This window comes from Pseudonaja textilis, chromosome 11 (genome assembly GCF_049901715.1).
Source record: "Pseudonaja textilis isolate UNSWEBS1 chromosome 11, rPseTex1.2, whole genome shotgun sequence".
Lineage (NCBI taxonomy): Eukaryota > Metazoa > Chordata > Lepidosauria > Squamata > Elapidae > Pseudonaja > Pseudonaja textilis.
This window is the reverse complement of record NC_142000.1, coordinates 4,318,201-4,341,170: the sequence shown is the minus strand read 5'-3', so window position 1 is coordinate 4,341,170 and position 22,970 is coordinate 4,318,201. Positions and strand designations below refer to the sequence as shown.

General features: G+C 41.8%; 1 protein-coding gene across 2 annotated transcripts in view; it reads left to right on the top strand.

Annotated features, from left to right (window-relative positions):
* NLRC5 (NLR family CARD domain containing 5) overlaps positions 1 to 22,970 on the top strand; it is a 72,521-nt gene that overhangs the window by 6,338 nt on the left and 43,213 nt on the right. The window contains exons 2-16 of one of the 2 annotated variants that reach the window (XM_087940456.1): positions 1,033 to 1,193; positions 3,103 to 3,400; positions 5,338 to 5,394; positions 6,862 to 6,930; positions 9,730 to 11,473; positions 12,005 to 12,088; positions 13,954 to 14,037; positions 14,127 to 14,210; positions 16,525 to 16,614; positions 17,408 to 17,473; positions 18,060 to 18,128; positions 18,346 to 18,429; positions 18,733 to 18,816; positions 19,428 to 19,517; positions 21,009 to 21,056. In XM_087940456.1, coding sequence (XP_087796582.1) covers positions 1,188 to 1,193; positions 3,103 to 3,400; positions 5,338 to 5,394; positions 6,862 to 6,930; positions 9,730 to 11,473; positions 12,005 to 12,088; positions 13,954 to 14,037; positions 14,127 to 14,210; positions 16,525 to 16,614; positions 17,408 to 17,473; positions 18,060 to 18,128; positions 18,346 to 18,429; positions 18,733 to 18,816; positions 19,428 to 19,517; positions 21,009 to 21,056 — 2,957 coding nt within the window. In that variant the 5' untranslated portion in view covers positions 1,033 to 1,187. Of the gene's footprint in view, positions 1 to 1,032; positions 1,239 to 3,102; positions 3,401 to 5,337; positions 5,395 to 6,861; positions 6,931 to 9,729; positions 11,474 to 12,004; positions 12,089 to 13,953; positions 14,038 to 14,126; positions 14,211 to 16,524; positions 16,615 to 17,407; positions 17,474 to 18,059; positions 18,129 to 18,345; positions 18,430 to 18,732; positions 18,817 to 19,427; positions 19,518 to 21,008; positions 21,057 to 22,970 lie in introns of both variants that reach the window. The other variant, XM_087940455.1, reaches the window with a different exon arrangement.

The following is a 22,970-nucleotide window of genomic DNA, read 5'->3' as shown; positions in this document are numbered from 1 at the left end:
AGGACAGAATAGGACAGAAGAGAAAATAGAAGAGAACAGAACAGAATAGAAAATAGAATAGAATAGAATAGAATAGAATTGAATTGAATAGAATTGAATAGAATTGAATAGAATTGAATAGAATTGAATTCTTTATTGGCCAAGTGTGATTGGACACAGAAGGAATTTGTCTTGGTGCAAATACTCTCAGTATACATAAAAGAAAAGATACATTCATCAAGAGTCAAGAATCATCAGGTCCAACACTTAATGAGAGTCAGAGGGTACAATAAGCAATCAAATCATACTAGGGAACAGTCAATATAAATCGTAAGGAAACAAGCGACAAAGTTACAGTCCTACAAGTGGGAGGGGAATGGGCAATAAGGAGTGATGAGAAGATTAATAGTAATAGTAGATTGTGTAAATAGTTGGACAGTGTTGAGGGAATTATTTGTTTAGCAGAGCGATGGCGTTCGGGAAAAAACTGTCCTTCTGTCTAGTTGTTCTGGTGTGTAGTGCTCTATAGCTTCGTTTTGAAGGGAAGGAGTTGAAACAGTTTATGTCCAGGATGTGAGGGATCTGTAAGTATTTTCCCAGCCCTCTTTTTGACTTGTACAGTATACAGGTCCTCAACTGAAGGCAGGTTGGTAGCAATTGTTTTTTCTGTAGTTTGCTAACAAGTGAATAGGGCAGGTCCTCAGGCTCTCATCCCTCCCACATTCTGCATTCTGTGATCTGGGAATAGCGCTGCCTTCAATGACCCTCTTCGCTCCCTGAATTTTCTTTTCTCTCTGATTTTTAAATGTTACATAAGTGTTGAGTTCCTCTTTGCTGCCAATCGGCCTCCGGGTTCAAAGCCAGCCTTCCCCAAATCTGTACTCAGCAGAGACTGTGGGAACGCAGCTCCTCAGATCCTCCAGTCCAGAGGTGCTTAACCTCAACATCTGAAGAGCATCAGACTTGGGCTAGGCAGTTTTGCATTGCCATTTGAAAGGATCCAGTTGCTGGAATGCTGGGATTAAAAAAAATGTCCTTCATTTGATCTTGCAGGAGATGGCCTTCAACAAGATGATCTTCTGGAAGTAACCAAGGGGGGCTGGGAGGGAGCCCCCCACCCCCGAAACGTACAGAAAGTATGAATCCCACGCCTTGACATTTCTGGAGAGTGCAGCAACGACGTTGCTGAAAACAGAAGAATTTGCAGAATGATGGTAGGAAGGGACCGGGTGAGATGGTCTGTGAAAAGTATCGGATGGGTGTGATGCAGTTGGTAACTTACAACCACAATTGGGTCAAGATACACAAAATGATCCGCTACAACGTCCTACCAGTCAATGACTACTTCAGCTTCAACCGCAACAATACCAGAGCGCACAACAGATACAAACTCAATGTAAACTGCTTCAAACTCGATTGCAGAAAGTACGACTTCAGCAACAGACTGGTCAATGCCCGGAATGCACTACCTGGCTCCGTTGTTACATCCTCAAACCCCCAGTCCTTTAACCTCAAACTATCCTCTATTGACCTCATCCCATTCCTAAGAGGTCTGTAAGGGGCGGGCATAAGCGCACAATCTTGCCTACTGTCCCTGTCCTACTGTTGCCATTTATCCATGCCTATTTCCTGTATTCTCACTCAGGTTTATTTTTATACCTATTATCTTGTAAGCGAGGGACAAATCAAATCAAATAAAAATAAATAGAGTCAACTAAAAGACACAGAGCCACAAACTAGCCCGAAGGGCTGCATTTATATCACACCCAAGCCATCCCCATATACTTTTTCCTATTATCTTGTAATTGATTGACAAATAAAATCAAAATAAATAAAATATTCAGAGACTAAGGCAGGTGGATATTAAGAAAGCCGTGTCCAACTTTACAAACTTTTTGCCACATTTGGAAAATCACTGGCCTTGTTAAGAGAATCATGTAAATAAGTAAATCTATCTTCTTTCCTCGACTTTGCTTGGTGAAAGCCAAGTGATAAGATAGCAAATGGTGATCACATGACCCTGGGACACTGAATAAATATATGTTGGCTGATTCTTCTTCTTCTTCTTCTTCTTCTTCTTCTTCTTCTTCTTCTTCTTCTTCTTCTTCTTCTTCTTCTTCTTCTTCTTCTTCTTCTTCTTCTTCTTCTTCTTCTTCTTCTTCTTCTTCTTCTTCTTCTTCTTCTTCTTCTCCTTCTCCTTCTCCTTCTCCTTCTCCTTCTCCTTCTCCTCCTTCTCCTTCTCCTTCTTCTTCCAGCCACATGAAAAAGGGCTGCTGAGTTTTCTCCAAACCAGTCCCTTCGATTGTGAAGTCACAATGTTCTTCTCTTGCTTGGACCTGGTTGGCTTTCAATCTTTCCCTTGAAGATAAGTGGATAAATGCTGTATTTTTCCGGGTGTTGCATCCCATGGACAAAATATTTTATGTTTTGCTTTTTTTAATGGTTGTGATGATTTCCCTTGGCTTTCCCAGGCGGCTTATCACCTCCTCATTTCTGATTTTGTCCACCCAATGTAACATCCGCCTGTGAATCCACATTTCAAATGCTTCCAGACTCTTCAAGTGGCTTTCTGTCTTTCAACTCTCTACTCCCTAGAGCAGGATAGAAAAGCAGGATGGTAGAGTTAATAAGTTAAACCGTGTACCCCCTGACCTCGGTGCCTTAATCAGGTCTTATTTTAGCAATAGCCCTTAGACTTATATACCGATTCACAGTGCTTCACAGCCGTCTCTAAGCAGTTTACAAAGTCAGCCTCTTGCTCCCAACAGTCTGGGTCCTTGTTTTACCCACCTCGGAAGGATGGAAGGCTGAGTCAACCTTGAGCCTGGTGAGAATTGAACTGCCAAATTGCAGGCAGCCGGCAGTCAGCAGAAATAGCCTGCAGTACTGCACATTAACCACTACGTCACCGTGGCTTATTTTACAGTGTTTCTTCACCAGGCCAACTTTAAGACATCTGGACTTCAACTCCCAGATTTCCGTAGCCACCACGGAAGTCCACACCATCTTAAAGTTGACCAGGTTGGGAAATATTGGCTTAAATTAACCCAGAGCTGCCTTTTCAGCACTAAAGTGAAGATCTGGGGGCTTCCTTTAGCCTTCTCCTGTTGCTGTGTCTTTCAGATGGATGATGCACAACGCCAATATGCCATCGAATCTATTTGGCCACAGCTGGTAGACTTCCTGAGTGACCATTCTGAGTGGGTGCTGAAGACAGCTGAGATGCTTCTGCCTCAAGACGATCTGAGATTGGTTGACAGGGAGCCTGAGCTTAAGAAGAAGCGGTTACTGGTCTTGGATATGGTCTTAAGAGATGTGGACGCCAACCCGGAGGTCTTCAGAAAGTTCATCCAGAGTGTCTGTATGGAATGCAGTCTTCCCATGGATCTTGAGATCACACTGATGAGCATCTCTCAAGAAGGTGACAGAGGGTTGAATCATGCCAAGTCCTGTAGCTCCAGGGTAGTCCTCAACTTATAACCACAAGGGAGTCCAACATTTCCATTGCTAAAGCGAGACAGTTGTTAAGTGAGTTTTGCCCCATGTTACAACCTGTGATGACCCAAAGGGGCATGACACAGAGGCAACATTGTCAGATAAGCAAGAAGAGTCCCTTTATTATCTCCAACTTTGCCCACAATGTCCAGGTTACCTTCAGCTGGAGAAAAAACTCCCAAGAACAGTCTTTAAGTGGAGGAAATTCAGTCCAAAAAAAGGTACATACAGACTGTAACTAAAAATCCAAACAAACAAAGCTGCAATAATTAACTTGACAGGCCAGGAGAAAGACTTTCAAACTTGAAAGCACAGCAACACTCACACAGTTGGGAAGATGCCAGGAACACAGATAAGCCATGATGATACCAGATAAATTCACAATTTGCTGCACACAACTTCCCTTTTTAAACACTGTGTTCCCAGCTGCAGCTAATGAAGGGAATCAGGGCCCTTTCCTCCCCTATAAGCCATGCAACTCATGTTGCTCCCTTCTCCATTCCTCCTGTGTGCCCTAGGATGAAGAGGGGGTGGGCCTGGGTCTTCCTCTGAATTCCCTCTGCCTTGCTCTACCTCTCCCCTGCTCTTCCCAGTTTTGCCCTTCCCCAGTTTCTTCCCCAGCCAACGGAGCCACACTCCCACTCCCTGTCAGCTGTTCGGCCTCCCCCTCCGAATCAGATTCCGACAGGGGCACGACACAACCTTTCCTGCCTCAGTTGTTAAGTGAATCCCTGCGATGGTTAAGTTAGTAACATGGCTGTTAGGTGAACCTGGCTTCCCAATTGACTTTGTTGGTTGCAATCCCGGAAGGTCACAAGTGCCGATCACCATGACCCTGGGATGCGGCAACAGCCATAAATACTGTACACGTTGGTTGCCAAACACCTGGATTTGGATCACATGACCATGGGGATGCTCTAATGGTTGCAAGTGGGAGGACCGAAACTTTGAATGGTCACTAAATGACCGATTGTAAGTCGAGGACTACCTGTATGGCATTGCCTATGTAATGGCTTCAAGATGACCATGATGTTCTGACCCGGCTCCCCAAACATGACCAACCCTCTGATGTGAACTCAAAAAGATTCCTTTATTAGGACCGCCAGCAGCCCCAAGCGAAAGGTTGCTCTCTCTCACAACAGGCTAACAAGTCCATCTGGCTGGAAGATAAATAGTTGTCTCCTACATCTATTCAGCTCTTCCCCCTGCCTTTTATCCCCAGAGCTAAGATGGGGCCTCACTAGCAGTGGTGGCTCTTCCTTCCCAAGGACCGGCCCATAGATTTCCACTCCTCTCCTCTCCTCAGCCTTCTGTGTTTCCCTGCGCCAGGCACTGGACCCGGCTGTTCCTCCTCTTCCTCATCAGCCACCTCCAGACCTGGGAGCTGTTGACTCTCCATCTGAGGGCCGACAGATGGTCCAAGCTCTGCCTCCCTCTCTCTCTCTCTGTCTCTCTCTCTGTCTCTCTCTGTCTCTCTAACTCTCTCTCTCTGTCTCTGTCTCTGTCTCTGTCTCTCTCTCTGCCAGCTCCATTCCCTCTTCCCCCTTGGAGCTCCCAAGTTGCCTTGATGCTGACCCTAACTCCCACTCCTCCTCCTCCTCCTCCTGCTCCTCTGATTCGGCTGCTACAGGGGCTGGCAGCCAACAGGCCACAACACATTAGAAAAGGTAGAATTGATCATAAAACATCCTTTGGATAACCAAAGACCTCATTCCCCCTCAGATCCCTTCAATAACATCCCTGCTCTTTGAGTATTGTTTTATCTGGCTATAAGAGCACATGTTTTGTTTTTTGGAAACATTTAAGGGGTCCCTGATTTGATACAAGATGCCCTGATTAACCTCTTGATCTCAATAATCCTAGGCAGTGCATCTGAAGGACAAGATCCCCCGAAAGGTTGCTGCCCATCAACTTCGAGAAGTAAGATCATATTTTTCTTTTCTTTCTCTCTCTTTCCGGTTTTATAAATAACATTATCGTACTACGTATTAAGCTTCATAATTCTCATATTATAGAATAAATCACTGCATTCTGCAACTCTTTATCGAAGACCTACTTAGCATTAATTGTGCAATTTAAGCAACGTTATACTTGTTAACAGTTTAGAAATCAGATTTCATGTTGATGCATATAGCTCTCAACATATGACCACAGTTGAGCCCAAAATTTCTGCTGCTAAGTGAGACAGTTGTTAAGCGAATTTCCCCTCATTTTATGATTTTTCTTGCCATCGTTGTTAAGTGAATCACTGCAGTTGTTGTTAGTAACATATTTGTTAAGTGAATCACCGTAGTTCTTAACTTACTAATATGGTTGTTAAAGGAATCTTGTTTCCTCATTGACTTTGTTTCTCAGAAGGTCACAAAAGGCGATCCCATGACCTGGGACATTGCAACAGTCATAAATATGAGTCTTGCTGCCACGGTTGTGCGAATCATGCTGAATCTTTCTGCCACGGTTGTGCGAAACACAATCATCCTAAGTCACTTTTTTCCAGTGCTGTTGTTACTTTGAATGGCCATTAAATGAATGGTTGCAAGTTGAGGATTATCTGTATGGCCAGGCAGCTCTGCAGGCAAAAAAATAATCAAGATAGTGGCCATTAGCACCTGGTCAACGTCCAGCTTTTTCACTGGATCAGAAACCCTTTTTTCCTTGGGTCAAGGCCTCTGATGTATCGATATCAGAAGTGGTATTCAAACCGATTCTGACCGGTTCCGAAGAACTGGTAGTGAAAATTTTGAGTCGTTCGGAGAAGCAAATACCACCTCCAACTGGCCCCGCCCCCATCTCTTCTCTGCCTCCCATCGAGTCCCAGCTGATTGGCTGGGTCTTCTTTGGTTGCCCTGCAGAGGAGAACAGAGCTGGAAAGCAGGTTAGTGGGGTGGGGAGGGAATGGGGATTTTGCAGTATATCCTCCTTCCCTTGCCACACCCACCAAGCCACTCCCACCAAGCCACGCCCACAGAACCAGTAGTAAAAAAATGGGTAGGTAGCTCATTCTGCCATAGAGTCAAAAGTGGTATTCAGCAGGTTCTGACCAGCTCTGGAGAACCGGTAGCAGAAATTTTGAGTAGTTGGGAGAACCGGCAAATCCCATCTCTGACTGGCCCCGCCAACCCCATCTCTTCTCTGCCTCCCATCGAGTCCCAGCTGATCGGCTGGGTCTCCTTTGGTTGCCCTGCACAGGAGAACGGAGCTGGAAAGCAGGTTAGTGGGGTGGGGAGGGAATGGGGGATTTTCCAGTCACCTTGCAGTAACCCCTGACATTGCAATAACCGGTAGTAAAAAATTTATGGAATCTCACCTCTGATTGATACGTAACATCACCCTACGAAGCAGTTTTATTTTGTTCCTCTATCCTTTTTCCTCCCTCCCATTTTGCAGAGGTTGAAAGACGTCGTCCAATCAGCAATTTGCCTGACAACAGGAAAGAATCGAAGCAGAAACGGTTCGGTACGTCCAACTCCCTTATTCCTTCTTTCTTTTTATAAGTCCAGAAACTGTTGAATGACCAACTGAGGAAGAAAAAGAAGCTTCCTTGGAGGACCTACGTCTGTTATAATTTGGGAAACCAGAAGCTAGGGCGTTTCCCCCACCACCACCCCGCTTTCTGAATGGAAAGAGGCACGGGGAATCCACTTAGGTTGTCCTGTTTATCAAAGTTCATCTAATCAATTTGTAATTCAAAAGAAGATTATCCTTTGAAAATTCTAACTTCTGCTCCGCAGTCATATTTACATCATCTGCTACTTTCTCCCCAAACTTAGCAAGGATTGCACATTGTAAAACCTGTGTTAAAGAAATATTGTATTTATTATATCGCCAGCAGAATGCTGTCCTAGTGAGTCCTTTTGTCTGCCAATATAGTAGAATCCATACATTCTTTAGTTTAGTTTAATTTACTTTATTGTCATTGCACAATTGTCTTTGCACCTCGTACAATGAAATTAAATACCATCTTCAGTGTACATTATGACTATGAAAATAAACACAAACACACATCCTTCACATTCTATACATTGAATTGAAAACCCCTGATATTGCACTAATATTGCACTATGCAAACAGAATTCAATAGAGTTACTGCCCTGGGATAGAAGCTGTTTTTCAGCCTATCTGTCCTTGTTTTTATTGTCCTGTACTGTCTGCCAGATGGTAATAGTTCAAAAAAAAAGGGTGCCCAGGATGAGATGGATCTTTCTAACTATTATTTTTTTGTTGTATAAGTCATAGTTTGAGGTCCATTAACACTCTAGCTCTAGATGTTAAGATACTCCCCATTATTTCAGTAACATGAGAATTTCCAATTCTTTATCCCATTCGTTTCCTAACATCCTGCATATCAAATTGATTTATTGATAACAAATATTTATGAAAGCCAACAGGAAGGCATTTTTCCTTTTAGTTTTAAATGATTGAGCAAGTTATGCTCTTATCTCAGATATCTTAGAAATGAACCTGCTGTTGACTGAAACAATACTGGTAACAAATGTTGTAATTACAGGTGGTCCTTAATGTCACAACTGTAATGGAGCCTGCCAATTATGATTGTATGCTTGTTAATTGGTAACAAGCATAAAATAGGTCGGTCATATGACCAACCCAATTTTACATCCTTTTTTTTTGCAGGGGTTGGTAAGCAAGAGCCACAGTCTTAAAGTAAAGACTGCAGTCATTAAGTAAATGGCATGGTCATTAAGTGAAACTATTATTTGCTGTGGTATACTTTTGCCCAAAACTGGAAGTGCCGCTGATTTTGGGCAAATCTGACATAAAAATGAAGTCACGTGACAGCAGGATGTTACAAATGGCCGTCCATGCAGCCATGTTGCCGAGCGCTTGAAATGTAGTCATGTGACCACAGAGGAAGGAGGGAGGGAGGTGACTTTTAGCTCTTTGGCTCCAGATCATAAGCCCCCTTTTTCAGATGGGTCTTAACTTGAAACAGTCATAAACTGAGGGCTACCTGTAATTTTATCACTGTCATAGACCAGCATTACAAATAAGAAGCATTAAAAAATAAAAATAAGATAATATTTTAACAATTGGTGGTGGATTATCAATGGGCATCAGGCCTGCCTAATTTTGCAAATAGTATAACAAAATTCAGCTGCATTGAAAGATCAAAATTACATCAGAGTGAGCCGATAAATAAAAAGGACCAGCATTTCTCAGTTATTTTATCTGGTGTTATGAGATGGGCCCATGAAGATGCAGTATTAGTTAAGACTGTTGTGGAAAGTGCATTGAAATATCCTTTGGAGTTTGGGGACAATTATTGCCTTTTAGGGGAATGCGGTGGCTTAGTGGCTAAGACGCTGAGCTTGTCGATTAGAAAGGTCGGCAGTTCGGCGGTTCAAATCCCTAGCGCCGTGTAACAGAGTGAGCCCCCATTACTTGTCCCAGCTTCCGCCAACCGAGCAGTTCGAAAGCATGTAAAAATATGCAAGTAGAAATATAGGGGCCCCTTTGGTGGGAAGGGAACAGCGTTCCGTGCGCCTTCGGCGTTTAGTGTCAGGCTACAGAACTTTTCCCATTCACTCAACTAGAATGAAATTCTGAAAATGTATCAAAACGTATCAAAAAGGAATCCTTTATTGAGATGAGACAATTCCTGTAGGAGTTCAAAGCAGCGTCTGAGGTCTCTCAGGCATACAGGGTTACATAAGGGAGTTTAGAACCCTTCCCCTTATCTCGATGTGCGTTTAGAGAAACAAAAGCCAGTATGTTAATTCCCCTCCCACCCTTTCTATAGGAACGATCTTTCTCACAGTTTCCCAGAGCATAACCTGATTTCTCCCTCAACCCCCTTTTTAGAACGAACTTTTTCCAGAGATTCCCAGGACACATCTCACTGTGGAATTTTTATGATCTTCTCATCTCCTGGCTGGGCCTCTCGGAGGTGATAGGTTCTGGCCATCTGGCTTTTCTCCCTCCATTGTATCATGTGCGGGTTATACAAATTCGATGTAGGGTTAAATATATTCAGGTTACATCAAGAAAGGATTTCTTTATCAGCCACCCTCTCCTTTTCTTCTTCCACTGAAGAAATGACAGACACACGGATCTGACATTTAGTCATGCTGGCTTCGGACAGCGCTGGCTCTTTGGCTTTGTAATGGAGATGAGCACCAGCCCCTAGAGCCAGAAATGACTAGCATGTATGTGCCAGGGGAACCTTTACCTTTACCTTAATTGCCTTTTACCTGTATAAACATTGCCATTGGATGATACCTGATATGCCTTTCCCAGATGCTGCTGAAAGATACAGTCAACACATCCTCAGCTCAATGATTAGAAAATATGGAATTAGCCACCCTGCGGAAGCAGCAGAAACGGAAGATCAGCCCTTGGCTTTCAGCCAAAAGTTTGTCAACCTTGTCATCCATCAAAGCAAAGCTTCCAAGTTGAAGGCGGGAGCAGAGAAAATCAAAGAGGAACCAATGTCCCCACATGAATCCAAGGACCATGACATCTCCATGATGAGCTTGTCCGAGCTTTTCAAAAGGGTCCAGATGTACAACAGCCAGGTTGTTCTACTTTGGGGCAAGTCTGGAATGGGAAAAACGCGGTTAGTTCATAAAATCTGTCAGCAATGGGCCGAGGGAGTCTTTCCCCAGTTCAAATTGATCTTCTTCTTTGAGTTTAAGCAGCTGAACCTCATCAAGAGAAAACTAACTCTCCAAGAACTCTTGTTTGATTATTTCCTCCAACCAGATCAACCTGAAGCAGTGTTTCGATTTCTCCAGGAGAATGCGCAACAGACCTTGGTCATTTTGGATGGTCTGGATGAGCTCACGGATGAGCTCCCATCCAATTCCTTCACCAGCTTCTCAGATGTGGTCATACCTCTTTCTGTCTCTGACCTAGTGGCTCATCTTTGCCATGGAAAATTCTTGCCAGGTTGCACAGTGTTGATTACAAGCCAGCTAAAGCAACTCCCTGCAGGATTAGTCAGAAGTAGCATCCGGCTAGCAGAAGTTTGGGGTTTCAACCGTGACAAAGTTGAGGAATATGTTAGCTATTTTTTCCAACAGCCTTTGCAGAAACAGCAAGCGCTTGCTCTTCTGAACGAAAACAGCAAACTCTTGAGCATGTGTTACCTCCCTGTGTTGTGTCACATTGTCTGCACCTGCCTGGAGCATTTGCTCCTTGAAGACTCGGAGAGTATCCACCTCCCTCAAACCAGGACCCAGGTTTACCTCACAACGCTCCAGACCTTCATCTGCAAACATCAGGGTAGGAGGACCTTGAATGAAATAGACATGGCTCAACATCAAGCAATCCTTGCAGATCTGTGTGAGATAGCCTTCAAGGGCCTTGAAGAGAAGAAAGGGGTTTTCGATGCTGGAGAGGTCCCAACACACGTGAAAGATTTTTCTTGTCGCTTTGGTCTTCTTTTGCGCTCTGAAGTGAAAACGGGCAACCAGGACCTCATGCAGTCAGGTTACACTTTTGCTCATTTTAGCTGGCAAGAATTCTTTGCAGTCCTCTTCCTGTTGACAAGCCCAACAGTAGATTGCGAGATGTTGAAGGAGAACTTCTTCCTGATGAAAAAATGGATTCTGAAGAAAGAGACAAGGATGCCCTTTACAGAGAACTACCACGTCTTCTTGTCTGGTCTTTCATCTCAAGAATATAGACAATTCCTTTGTTCCTTAGCTGGGCAAAACATGGTCTGGATTCAGGAACGGCAAAGTTTTATCATGAAGATATTGCAGAAACTCACGACTGCTCATTTTACAGGGCCCAGGATAGTCGAGTTGTGCCACTGCGTGTACGAGACCCAAGACGTTAGCTTAGCATGGCATGTGGCAGAAAAGTTATGTTTCAAATATCAATTCAGAAACTTCAGGTTGATGCCCTTCGACATGGTGACTTTAGCCTTTCTGATCAGTGGAAGTCCTGAGGATGTGTGCTTGGATTTTGATGGCTGCCTCATGGAATTGGACTACTTGGACATCTGGGGCAGTTGTGACAATATCAAGAGCTTGAGGTGAGAGGCAAAGGCTATCAGAAGATTTATACATTTGTGTGTGCATAAAATAGGATTCTGGCAGTCTTTTCATTTGTAGGTGTCATTAGGTAAATCTCATGAAGCAGCTCTTGCTAAACCCAAAAGAATTGAAGACCTTTTATTATCTTGCAAGATTCCAAAATTTGGGTAGATTGGGGCATATTCATCCTGATTCTGGGCACTGAAATGCATAAGTCTGAAAGTTGCCAACTTTGGGGAGTCCTGTTGTCTTGACTCCTGCCTTGGGCAGGAATTAGAACAGGGGTCTTCAAACTTGACAGCTTTAAGACTTGTGGACTTCAACTCCCAGAATTCCTCCTCCAGCCATGTTAGCTCAGGAATTCTGGGAGTTGAAGTCCACAAGTCTTAAACTTGCCAAGTTTGAAGAGCCTTCGACTAGAAGATCCTCATGCTCCCTTCCTGCCCAATAATTCTATGATTCTGCAAATAAGACATTCAGTGTCTTCTTAATCATATCTGCCTTCTGCTTTTTTGTTTGTTTGTTTGTAGCTTCAAGAACAGGCAATATGGAAGTGAGTTTGCAGGAGCCCTTTCCAAAACCTTGCCTAAGATCAAACTCCTGACAACATTTCAGTAAGCATCTCTCTAAAGTCACGTTATCTACTCTTGTGGAACAGAAGCATGAAGGGACTAACATTTCCTCCTCTTCTTATTCAGAACCAAAGATTTACAGTGGCCTAAAACTACAGATAGCTCTCCGATTATGACCATAATTGGTCGTGGAACTTTCGTTGGCTAAGCAAAGCAATTGTTAAGTGAGCGGTGCCTGATTTTACAACCTTTTTGTCATGCCCGTTAAGTGAATCACATCAGTCATTAAATAAATCTTGCAGTTTAGTTAAGCCAGTTTAGTTTCCCACATTGACTTCGCTTGTCAGAAAGCACCTGGAAAGGCTGCAAACGGTGGACACAGGCTTCTGGGATGCTGCAACTATCATAAATGCATGGTGGCTGCCAGGTGCATGAATTTTGATCACATAGCTGAAGGGATGTTTGTGGTACTCGAAAATGGGAAAAAGTTGTCACTTTTTTCAGTGCTATTGCAAGTTTGAATAGTTGTTAAACATATGGTCAGGCTACCTATATCCCTGCGCGTTGTGTGAAATAAAGTTAATATTTAGTCAGTACTTCTTATAATCTATGAAAGCCAAGTCTGAAAATTAGGCATGGTTCTCTCTCTCTCTCTCTCTCTCTCTCTCTTTCTCTCTCTCTCATTCTCACTCTCACTTTCACTCTTCCTCCCTCCCTCCCCTCCTCCCCCTTATCTATCTATCTATCTATCTATCTATCTATCTATCTATCTATCTATCTCTCTATCTCTCTACCTATCATCTATCTATCTATCTATCTATCTATCTATCTATCTATCTATCTATCTATCTATCATCTATCTATCTATCTATTCTATCTATTATCTATCTTCTATCTATCTATCTATCTATCTTATATCTATCTATCTATCTAATATCTATTATCTATCATCTTCTATATCATCAATCTATCTATCATCTATTTCATCTTTCTATCCATCTATCTATCCATCCATCTATCCATCTATCTATCATCTATCTATCTATCTATCTATCTATCTATCTATCTATCTATCTATCTATCTTATATCTATCTATTATCTATCATCTATATCATCTATCATCTATCATCTATCTCTCTATCTATCTGTCTATATCTATCTATCTATCATCTATCCATCATCTATCTTTGTCTATCTGTCCATCTATCTACTATCTATCATCTAACTATCATCTGTCTATCTGTCTATCTACTATCTATCATCTATCTCTCTGTCTATCTCTATCTCTCTATCTATCTATCTATCTATCTATCTATCTATCTATCTATCTATCTATCTATCTATCTATCCATCTATCCATCCATCCATCCATCCATCTATCTATCTATCTATCTATCTCTCCATCTATCCACTAATATATAGTACTAGTATATAATGGTATAAGATAGGGGTGTCAAACTGGTGGCCCATGGGCCGGATGCAACATGTGCAGGTCATGCCCACCTCAGTTCCACCAATGGGGAAAACATCACAAAACGTCACATGGCAGCAATGTGACATAGCAAGTTTGACCCTCGTGATATAGAATCTCCTGCTTGAGCAAGGGGCTGGACTAGAAGACCTCCAAGATCCCTTCCAGCTCTTTCTGATGAAAGCATAATATCAATTTCAGCTTATGAATTCCTCCTTCTCCTAATTCTCAGCAGAGAAATGGCACAATTATAATATGTGAAATGTGTGCATTAAAGCCCTGTGGCTAATTCCAAAAACCATGTTTAAAACAAGCCATGACTTAATATGCAGTATGGTATTACAGTCCATCAAAATCACAGAATCAATTTTTTGTACACTCTACGGGAAAGTGGGATTTAGACTCCATTACAACAAAATCACTTTTTGTTTTCAGGTTAACTGGTGGAAATCTTAGAAACCCGGGATTTGAACATCTCGTTCGAGTTTTGCCAAACTGTCACCAGCTGGAAGAAATAAAGTAATTGTAAACCTTGTCATTTAGGGAAAAGTGTGAATCAGTGGCATGAATCAGAGATCTTAATATTTTAATCAATTGCTATATTTCAGTTTGCAGGGCAACAGGTTGAAAGAACAGGACATGATCAAGTTGGCAGAAATACTTCCCGCCATGGAAAAGTTAAAGACAATGGAGTAAGTACAGTATAAAACCATCTTTCTCAAGCTTGGCCATTTAAGAGATGTGGACTTCAATTCCCAGAATTCCCCAGCCGGCCAGGCCACAAAAGTAGCTTCAAGTAACTGTCATGTCTCTGACAGAATACATTTTATATCGATATCCTCTTCTGAATCTATTAATATAACAGCTTATGTCTCATGTTTGACCTGCCATTCTGAGAAATCACTACTTTTTAAGTCAAAGCATTGCCTTGTGACAATCAGCTTTATCACTATACATATATAGTACGCACAATATAAATATTTTTCCTGAAGAATATTTACACAAGTGGCCATCCCCATATTTTACTTATTAAATTTATATCCCACCTTTGTAGAAAAGTTCAAGGTGGTATACAGTACATGGCTGTCTCTCTTCTTATTTTTCCTCACAACTATGTTGTGAGGTATGTTGAATTGGGAAGGAAAGGCTGTACTTGTTCTCCCTGATCTTAGTCCAATTTCTTAACAACTGCACTGAATTGGTTCCCCTGGAATATTTGTGCAGTGTTTTGCAGAGTGAACTGTGCCTATTACGGTTCATTCACATTTCATTTCATGTGCCATTAGAAGTCATTAGGTTTCTATGCTTAGGTTTCAGGTTAACTGTGGTTAGCTGGGTAGGTAGCTCATTCTGCCATAGATCATAAAATCATACAGCTGGAAGGGATCTCTGAGGTTATCTAGTCCAACCCCCTACTCAAGGCAGGAGACCTTCTAAACAACAATGGTTTATAAAAAGACAGGGATCATCTGTCAGCGAAAACAACTACCCCACTGTGGTTTAATGAAATGCATGAACACAATCTCAAAACATAGTTCAGCAAACTGTGGCTTGACGCCATACAAAATAATATTTTGTATTTAAGATTTAAGTCTTAATTCATAAAATAGAAAAAACTAGGATGTGCATTTCTGGTCCTCTGAAGTAAGTCCTTCTGAAATTTTGCCATTTTCATTTAATACAAAAATGCACTTGATTGCAAGAGCTGTGGTGGCACCGTGGTTAGAATGCAGTATTACAGGCTACTTCTGCTGACTGCCCACTGCTGGCAGTTCGATTCTCATGGGCTCAAGGTTGACTCAGCTTTCCATCCTTTTCGAGGTTGGTAAAATGATGACCCAGATTGTTGGGGGGCAACAGGCTGACTCTAAACCACGTAGAGAGGGCTGGAAAGCGCTGTGAAGCGGTATATAAGTCTAAATGCTATTGCTTGCTACCTTCCTTCCTACCTACCTATCTTCCTACCTTCCTGTTAGAATGCACTATTGCAGGCTGACTCTGCCCACAGCCAGGAGTTTGATTCTGACTGGCTCAAGGTTGACTCAGCCTCCCATCCTTCCGAGGTGGGGACCTAGATTGTTGGGGGCAATAGGCTGGCTCTGTAAACTGCTTAGAGAGGCATTTAAAGTGGCATATAACTCTTAAGTGCTGTTGCTATTTGATTCCTAATATGGATAGTCCTTGACTTACAACCATTTGTTTAGCAACTGCTTAGAGTTGTAACAGCACGGAAAGAAGTGAGTTATGACAAGTCCCTGTGCTTACGCCTATCACAGCATCCCAATGGTCATGTGGTCAAAATTCAGTCGCTTGGCAACCAACTTGTATTTACAATGGTTATCATGTCCCAGATTCACATGACCACTGTTTGGGATCTTCCAGATGGCTTCTGACAAGCAAAGTGAATGGAAGAAGCCAGATTCACTGAACAACCACACAATTCACTTAACAACCGCAGTGATCTGCTTAACAACTGTGGGAAAAAAACATAGAATTGGGCATGACTCACTTAGCAACCATCATGCTTAGCAATGGAAAATCTGGTTCCACTTGTGATTGTAAGTCGAGGACCACCTGTAAGTCCAATTGACTTTTTGCAATGTAAAGTATAATTTTGCAAGCCGTGAGCTCAGGGACACAACTGGTTGGCCTTGAGCCAGTGATTCTTTCTCAGCCCTACGAAGAACCTCAAAAAACATTATCCAGAAAGTTGCATGGGCTAGTGGATGTAGCTGCCAAGACAAGAGAGATTCCCCGCCTCCCCAAACAATAACAAACTCAAAGACACACAACCCCACACATTGCAGTTGTTCATCTGACTTGAGACAAAAGTTACTCATTTCCCCAGAACTCTCCAGCCAGCGGAAGTTGAAGTGTATATGTCATAAAGTTGCCAAAATTGAATTGCCCTGCACTAAGCCATCAGTTAATATTAATGTGGCATTTATTGTTATAACTGTTTTCTGACAACCTCTCTTTCTTGTGATGTGATTTGGTTTTCTGCAGTTTAAGCAACAACCATCTCTCGCTTAAGAGCATTTTTTATCTCCTGGAGTCGGTGAATCTTTGCCCAAATGTTGCGAAGCTGGAAGCCAGGTATGCCTGGGGCTAATCAAGAAAAGGACAATTCAATTTTTAAGAGAAATGGCTGTTGTTATAATCCTGGGCTGAAGGTTGAGCAGCAGAAACATTTTAGCTTTATTATATGTGCCCACTTTTGATTGGTTGAATGTTTTCTGGAAAACTTTGAGTTGCATGTTTGCACTTATGCAGAATCAGTTTATTTCTAAAACAGATGCAGGTACTCCTTGACTTACGACTACGATTGAACCAATTTTCATTGTTGAACAAGATGGCTGTTAAGTGAATGGCACCCAATTTTGCAACCTTTTTGCCATGGCTGTTAAGTGAATCACTGCAATTGTTAAATGAATCATGCAGTCATTAAGTGAATCGAGTTAAGTGAATCATGCAGTCATTAAATCCAGCTTCTCCCATTGACTGCCTGTTGGAAGCTCACTGAGAAGGTCACAAATAATGATACATAATCCCAGGACAATGCAACTGTCAGTTGCCATGCACTCAAATTTTGACCACATGATTGTAATGATATGACGGTCGTGTGCAAGGCCTGGTTGTAATTCACTAGTTTGAGTGCCATTGTAACTTTGAATGGTCCTTAAACAAATGGTTGTAAGTAGAGGACTACCTCTATAGAATAACCTGCTTCAAAGGGAATAAAATGTAGATGGGCACTGGGCTTCCGGAACTTCTCACCACGAGAAATGGAGGTGTGTTTATGTATAATTGCTTAGGCTTTTTCCTGCAGATCTTTGGTCAACTTTACCATCAAGGCATGATCTTGCAGAACTCTTTCTCTTCTCTCTAGTGTTGAGCAACAAATTGCAGTTTTGACCTTTGTGAATAAAGGAGGCCCTGATGCCACTCAGTCAAGGTATGTGTCACTCCTTCAAGGAAGACTAGATGTTGGAGAAGAGCCGGCAAAGTCGAGTGAGTTATCAGCCTAGAGTAATAATGATGGTAGAAATGGCCTAACTCCTTTTGAATCCCATTGACCCTTATCTAGCGCCAATTCAGCTGACCCTTAGTTGACTAGATTTTTGTGAGTAGGCAAAAACGTGGTTTGTGATTCATCTTAACTGGAACTTAATGTATGGCCCTGATTCTTCGTGCCTGACACCAGGCTAGGAAATCAATAACATGTGTAGACTATATTTATGGAAAACCTGTAGTGGCAGAATTTTACAAGTCTCAGCGTGCTTCCCCCTCTCTCAAATTATCTTCATGTGAACTAGGGAATGGCTTATCTGAGATGTTTCCTCAAGTTTCTTTCTTGGCCAGGCTCCTTTGATGCCACCATTGCCTTGGCGGTGGGTCTTCCTGTTGACCTTCAAGGCCATTCTCTCTGTCCTCTACTGTATGGTAGATTTCTAGCCACATTTGACCAATCGCATTGCTGAATATCTGGTGCTGGTTCCTTCTACCATTGTATAATGTTTTGTCATTTGCCTTTTCCACAGGAATTACAATTTTCATGATGTCCAGTTACACAAATGTCAACAGATGGAGGTGACATCAAAGAAAATATGGTACAGTCATTTTGTTCATACCTGCTTAGCTTGGTCCTCTAAATGCTTGGAGGAAAAAGACCATTACATCTGTCACTGGCTCTGAGGAAGACATCAAGGGTCTAAAAAATTTCTGAACCAGGTTTAGGGTTTGTTATGTTGTGTGAACCTAGCTTAAGAAGATTTAGACTTACCTGACTTAATCAACACTTGAATGGTGATTTGCCTTCTTTATTAGCTTGGCAGGTAATCATTTTCAAGATGAAGATCTCAAGAACTTGTGCGTAGTGCTGAGAAAGTGTAGCAACGTATTAGAATTAGAGTAAGTATTCATTCTTGTCAATTAATGTGAATGTCCTGAACTTGGGAATACTTTGAAATTTTGGATGTCTGCATCAATATGTTTATGTTAGTGTTCCAGATGCTTCTATTTTGGAGAAGATACGTTAGGATGCATTTGAATATTTTGAAATCTTCCACCAGGTCCTGTGTCCAAACCAATAAAATTAAAATATTGCCTCAATTAAATTCACAGTCTAAAGTAAAATATGCAATAACAGAAAATAAATATGCACATTGGATTAGTAATCTCTTCTTTGCATTCTTTTCTTTGTCCTATCATCAGTTTGTCAAATAATTATTTTGGTGACTCAGAAGTTCTGAAGATAATGGATTCCATCAAAGTTTTGAAGAATTTGAATTATTTAATGTAAGTAAAGGTTTCTCTTTCATTAATGATATCTGTAGAACTAAGTATCCTCAGACAGATCTTAAATAATCCTGACTTGGTCCTCATTGTAGACATTATCTGGACTATACCACTTTTTATGGCAGTTGGGAACTATTTTTTATTGTTATTTTTATATTGTTTTGGATTAATAATTTTGAAAGTTGGAAACTTGAAGATGTGTGGACTTCAGCATGCTGGCTGGGGAATAATGGGAGTTGAAGTCCACAGATGTTCAGGTTCCATACTTTCAAAACCATTATTTTATATGCTCCCTATGTGTGTGTGTGTGTGTGTGAGAGAGAGAGAGAGAGAGAGAGAGAGAGAGGGAGAGGGAGAGGGAGGGTGGGAGAGAGAGGGAGAGAGAACTGAAAGTGAATAGCATTACCACATTAAAAATATCAGCCTATTTTATTAATTAATTATTAAATAATTATTTTTTTATCCTCACATACTAACACCAAGTAGCTAGGACAAGGTGCTTAGAGCTTTGAATACCATGAAAGGAATTCTCTGTGGTCAGATTCACTTCTGTATACATTGTAATCATATATGTGTTCCTGACAACGACCATTTCTGTTCTTTCCTTCCAGCCTGGATAAAAACCAAATGTCACCGGACGGTGTCATTTCCTTGCTTGAATTCTTCTCCTGTTTAGAACGTATCACTTCAGTGCATTTAGGGTATGTCAAAAAAAACCAATTCTTCACCATTGACCTTCTCAATCCAACATGTCAGTAGCTTTTGGTCCAGTCTGTCCTACTACATCTTTATCAACAGAAGTCTATCAGCTGTGGTGGGCTACAAAAGTCTATCTCCAGGAGCAAATCTCTTGAATGGTTGGGACTGGAGGAAGTTTGTTCTAATACAACTGGGTGGTTCGTGTTTGAGGGTTTCTTGTTTGTGTGCCTGTTTTGTGCCGTCAGTGTCAACTCGTAAAGCATTCCTATGCTTGTTTTCGAGTTGCCATAAGCGGGGGGGGGGGAAGCCCGAAGGAGCAGTACGGAAATTAAAATCAGAAGTACATTCCACACTTATCTTACAAAGATTGTAGCTAGGCTACCGGATCTTCCGCCCTCGAAAATCCTTCACTGGAGAATTTGATGGATGACACCCAGCCTGTGAAAGTGCTTTGTTGGAGAATCCGATTTAGGACACACCCAGGGGGAAGGCGGGGGAACAGGGTCACAGGTGATTGTAAATCGTGTGTGTCGGAGTTGGCTTCATATGGGTCAATGCAGACGTGTTGCTCCTAATAAATCTTTTGGATTTATAAATCGTGTGTGTCGGAGTTGGCTTCATATGGGTCAATGCAGACGTGTTGCTCCTAATAAATCTTTTGGATTCTTTTGAAGCTTGTCTTGAGGCTCATAATTTAATTAGGGCAATCACCAGAACTTTGACATTCAGGTCAGTCTAGACCAGGCCTGTTAAACTGGTGGCCCGTGGGCCAGATGTATCACATGCAGGCCCACCCCGGCTCTGCAAAGACAAAAAACATTGTCATATGTTGATATATGTCACGTGACACAATCTAGTTTGACACCTATTGTCTACTCTACAGTAGAGAATAGCTTGGAGTAGACCTTGCAGGTTTTTTTGACAACCTTTTTTGTACTTGCCTTCTTCCTAGGGTTGACTTAGATTGATCTTAACTTTCTCAGTTGACTTTTGAGCTTAACCCAGGATTCACCATCTCCCAGTTTCTACTACAGAGCCTTTAATCACAATAGCAATGTTTCTCAACCTTAGGAATATTAAGAAGTTATGGACTTCAACTCCCAGAATTCTGATTGGGGAATTCTGGGACTTGAACTCCATACATTTTTAACATTGTCAGAGAAACACTGCACCATAGCAATATTTCAATATTTCTCCATATTTATAGCTCTTCCTGCATTTTACAGTAGACTGGCCCAAAAGAGCAGGAATGATATTTATGTAAATTAATTGGCTGGGATTGGATTCTTTTTCAAGGGTTGTCCATAGCAAAGACAGCAACTACCTTAAACTCGTATCTCTGGAGATGGGCTCAGAGTGAAGGTATCACATCAAGTTGCTGCACAATTGATCAATCCTGGTTGAGGAGTCAAACTCATCTCACTTGAGTAACTGGGATGCTACATTTCATTTAGGAATCACTTTACTCATAGCATTTCTGCATTCTTTTATAGTTTGGGAAACATCCAGAGATGTCGTTTAAGCTTTGGAGAACAAATCAGGTGAGGATTGTTTTCATTTTGATGCATCTTTCCTTTCAGGTAGAATTGATCTTGATTATAGGTTGGGATGTAGGTTCAATTTTGCATTCAGGTTTTAGGAGCCAGTTTCAAAATGTGCCCTTTATGATCCAGTATTTCAATTAAAAATCAGTGGACCTTCGCTAGGCTGCACCAAGGAACTGTATTACTTTCTAAACTATTACTGTGAGTGAGAAGCACCTCATTTTTTCCAACCGTGTTTAAAAAAAAACCTTCGTATTTCTATCAGCACCAGGTGGGTTTTTTTTTTTTGAAGTACAGGTAGTCCACGACTTACAACAGTTCATTTACTGACCATTCAGAGTTAAAACCAGCAGTGGGATCCTACCTATTCCACCACTGTTTTGGTGACCGTGCGTGTGTGTGTATAGGAGGAGAGTTCTTTTGATCCATGGTAGCAACGAATGCGCACGCACCTAATGCGCGCGTGCAGCTTTCCCCACACTAGCTGAGGCCTGCAGCGCCAATCAGCTGAGAGGAGAAAGAAAAGCGTGGGAAGGCAGAGCTTTTCTCTTCTTTCTCAGACGACTTTTTTCCTCCTCTCACCTGATCTTTGGAGGCTTTTATTCTTTACTATCGGTTCGGCTGCACCAGTCTGAACCGGTAGCATACCACCAATGATTACAACAACCCTGAAAAAAGTGACTTGTAACCATTTCTCACACTTGCGACCATTGCAGCATCCCCGTGGTCATGTGATCAAAATTCAGGTGCTTGGCAACTGACTCGTATTTATGACGGTTGCAGCATCCTGGGGTCATGTAATGCCCTTTTGCAACCATCTGACAAGCAAAGTCAATGGGGAAGCCAGATTCACTTAACAACCATGATTCTAACTTAGCAGTTGCAGTGATTCACTTAACAACCGTAGCAAGAAAGGTAATAAAATGGTGTAAAAATCGCTTGATAAATGTTTTACTTAGCAACATTAATTTTGGGCTCCATTGTGGTTGTAACTTGAGAACTATTATAACTTTTTTAAAACTCATTTTTTGTCATTCTTGGAAGTACTAGTATTTATTGTTTCCTTAGCAGGTACATAAAACTTAAAAATAAATGGATTTCCACTATGGATTTTTTTTTTCACGGAAGGGATTGGTTTTAAGTTCCTGAAAATTGTTCCGTCTCACCTCTGTTTCACTATGAATTTGCTAGAAACAATATACCAATATACAAGGATTCCAAGAGAAATATGTTCACCAAATTTGAATATTATAGGAGAAGAGTTCTTCTGGTCCGTGGTAACTTAAAATCAGATAGAATCTGGTAGCATCTTTTCTGACGAATGCATTTCATTAAATGGCATCCATTTTGGGGACCTGGAGCTTACAATAAATAAAATGTTACTTGGAAAAGATGCCGTCAGATTTCTTCTGATCTTGGTATAAAGATGCTTGTTAGTCAACTATTTGCAGTATCACTGTTATGTCTCACCTTCACAAGATAGATGAGAAGTCCAAGCTCCGACCAAATGCAAGCAGGCAAGAAGATTCAGTATTTACTGAGTTAATTCCTTTGAGCTGGCTATGTTCTTGGCAGTATCACACACGCTGCCTGCCAAGTCCAACAAGATAACAGAAACATTAATCACTAGGCTTTCAAGAAATGGGATACACCGAAGCTCCACAGAAAAATTCACACTTTGTCCCGTGCGGAGTTCCCAGAGCAAACACACCCACTTTTATTCCCTGTGGGGTGTGTCACTAACTCAGCTCAGTCTCTGATTCGTCCACATCTCCTGCGTTGCAGCTCACACTTTTTCCTACGACACTGTCTAGCATCAAGCCAGCATTCGTCTGCTTGATTCTCTGTCAAAGGCTGCTCCGATATGTCCTCCTCCTCCTGATTAGCCTCAGGCTGTCCCTCTCGGTTATC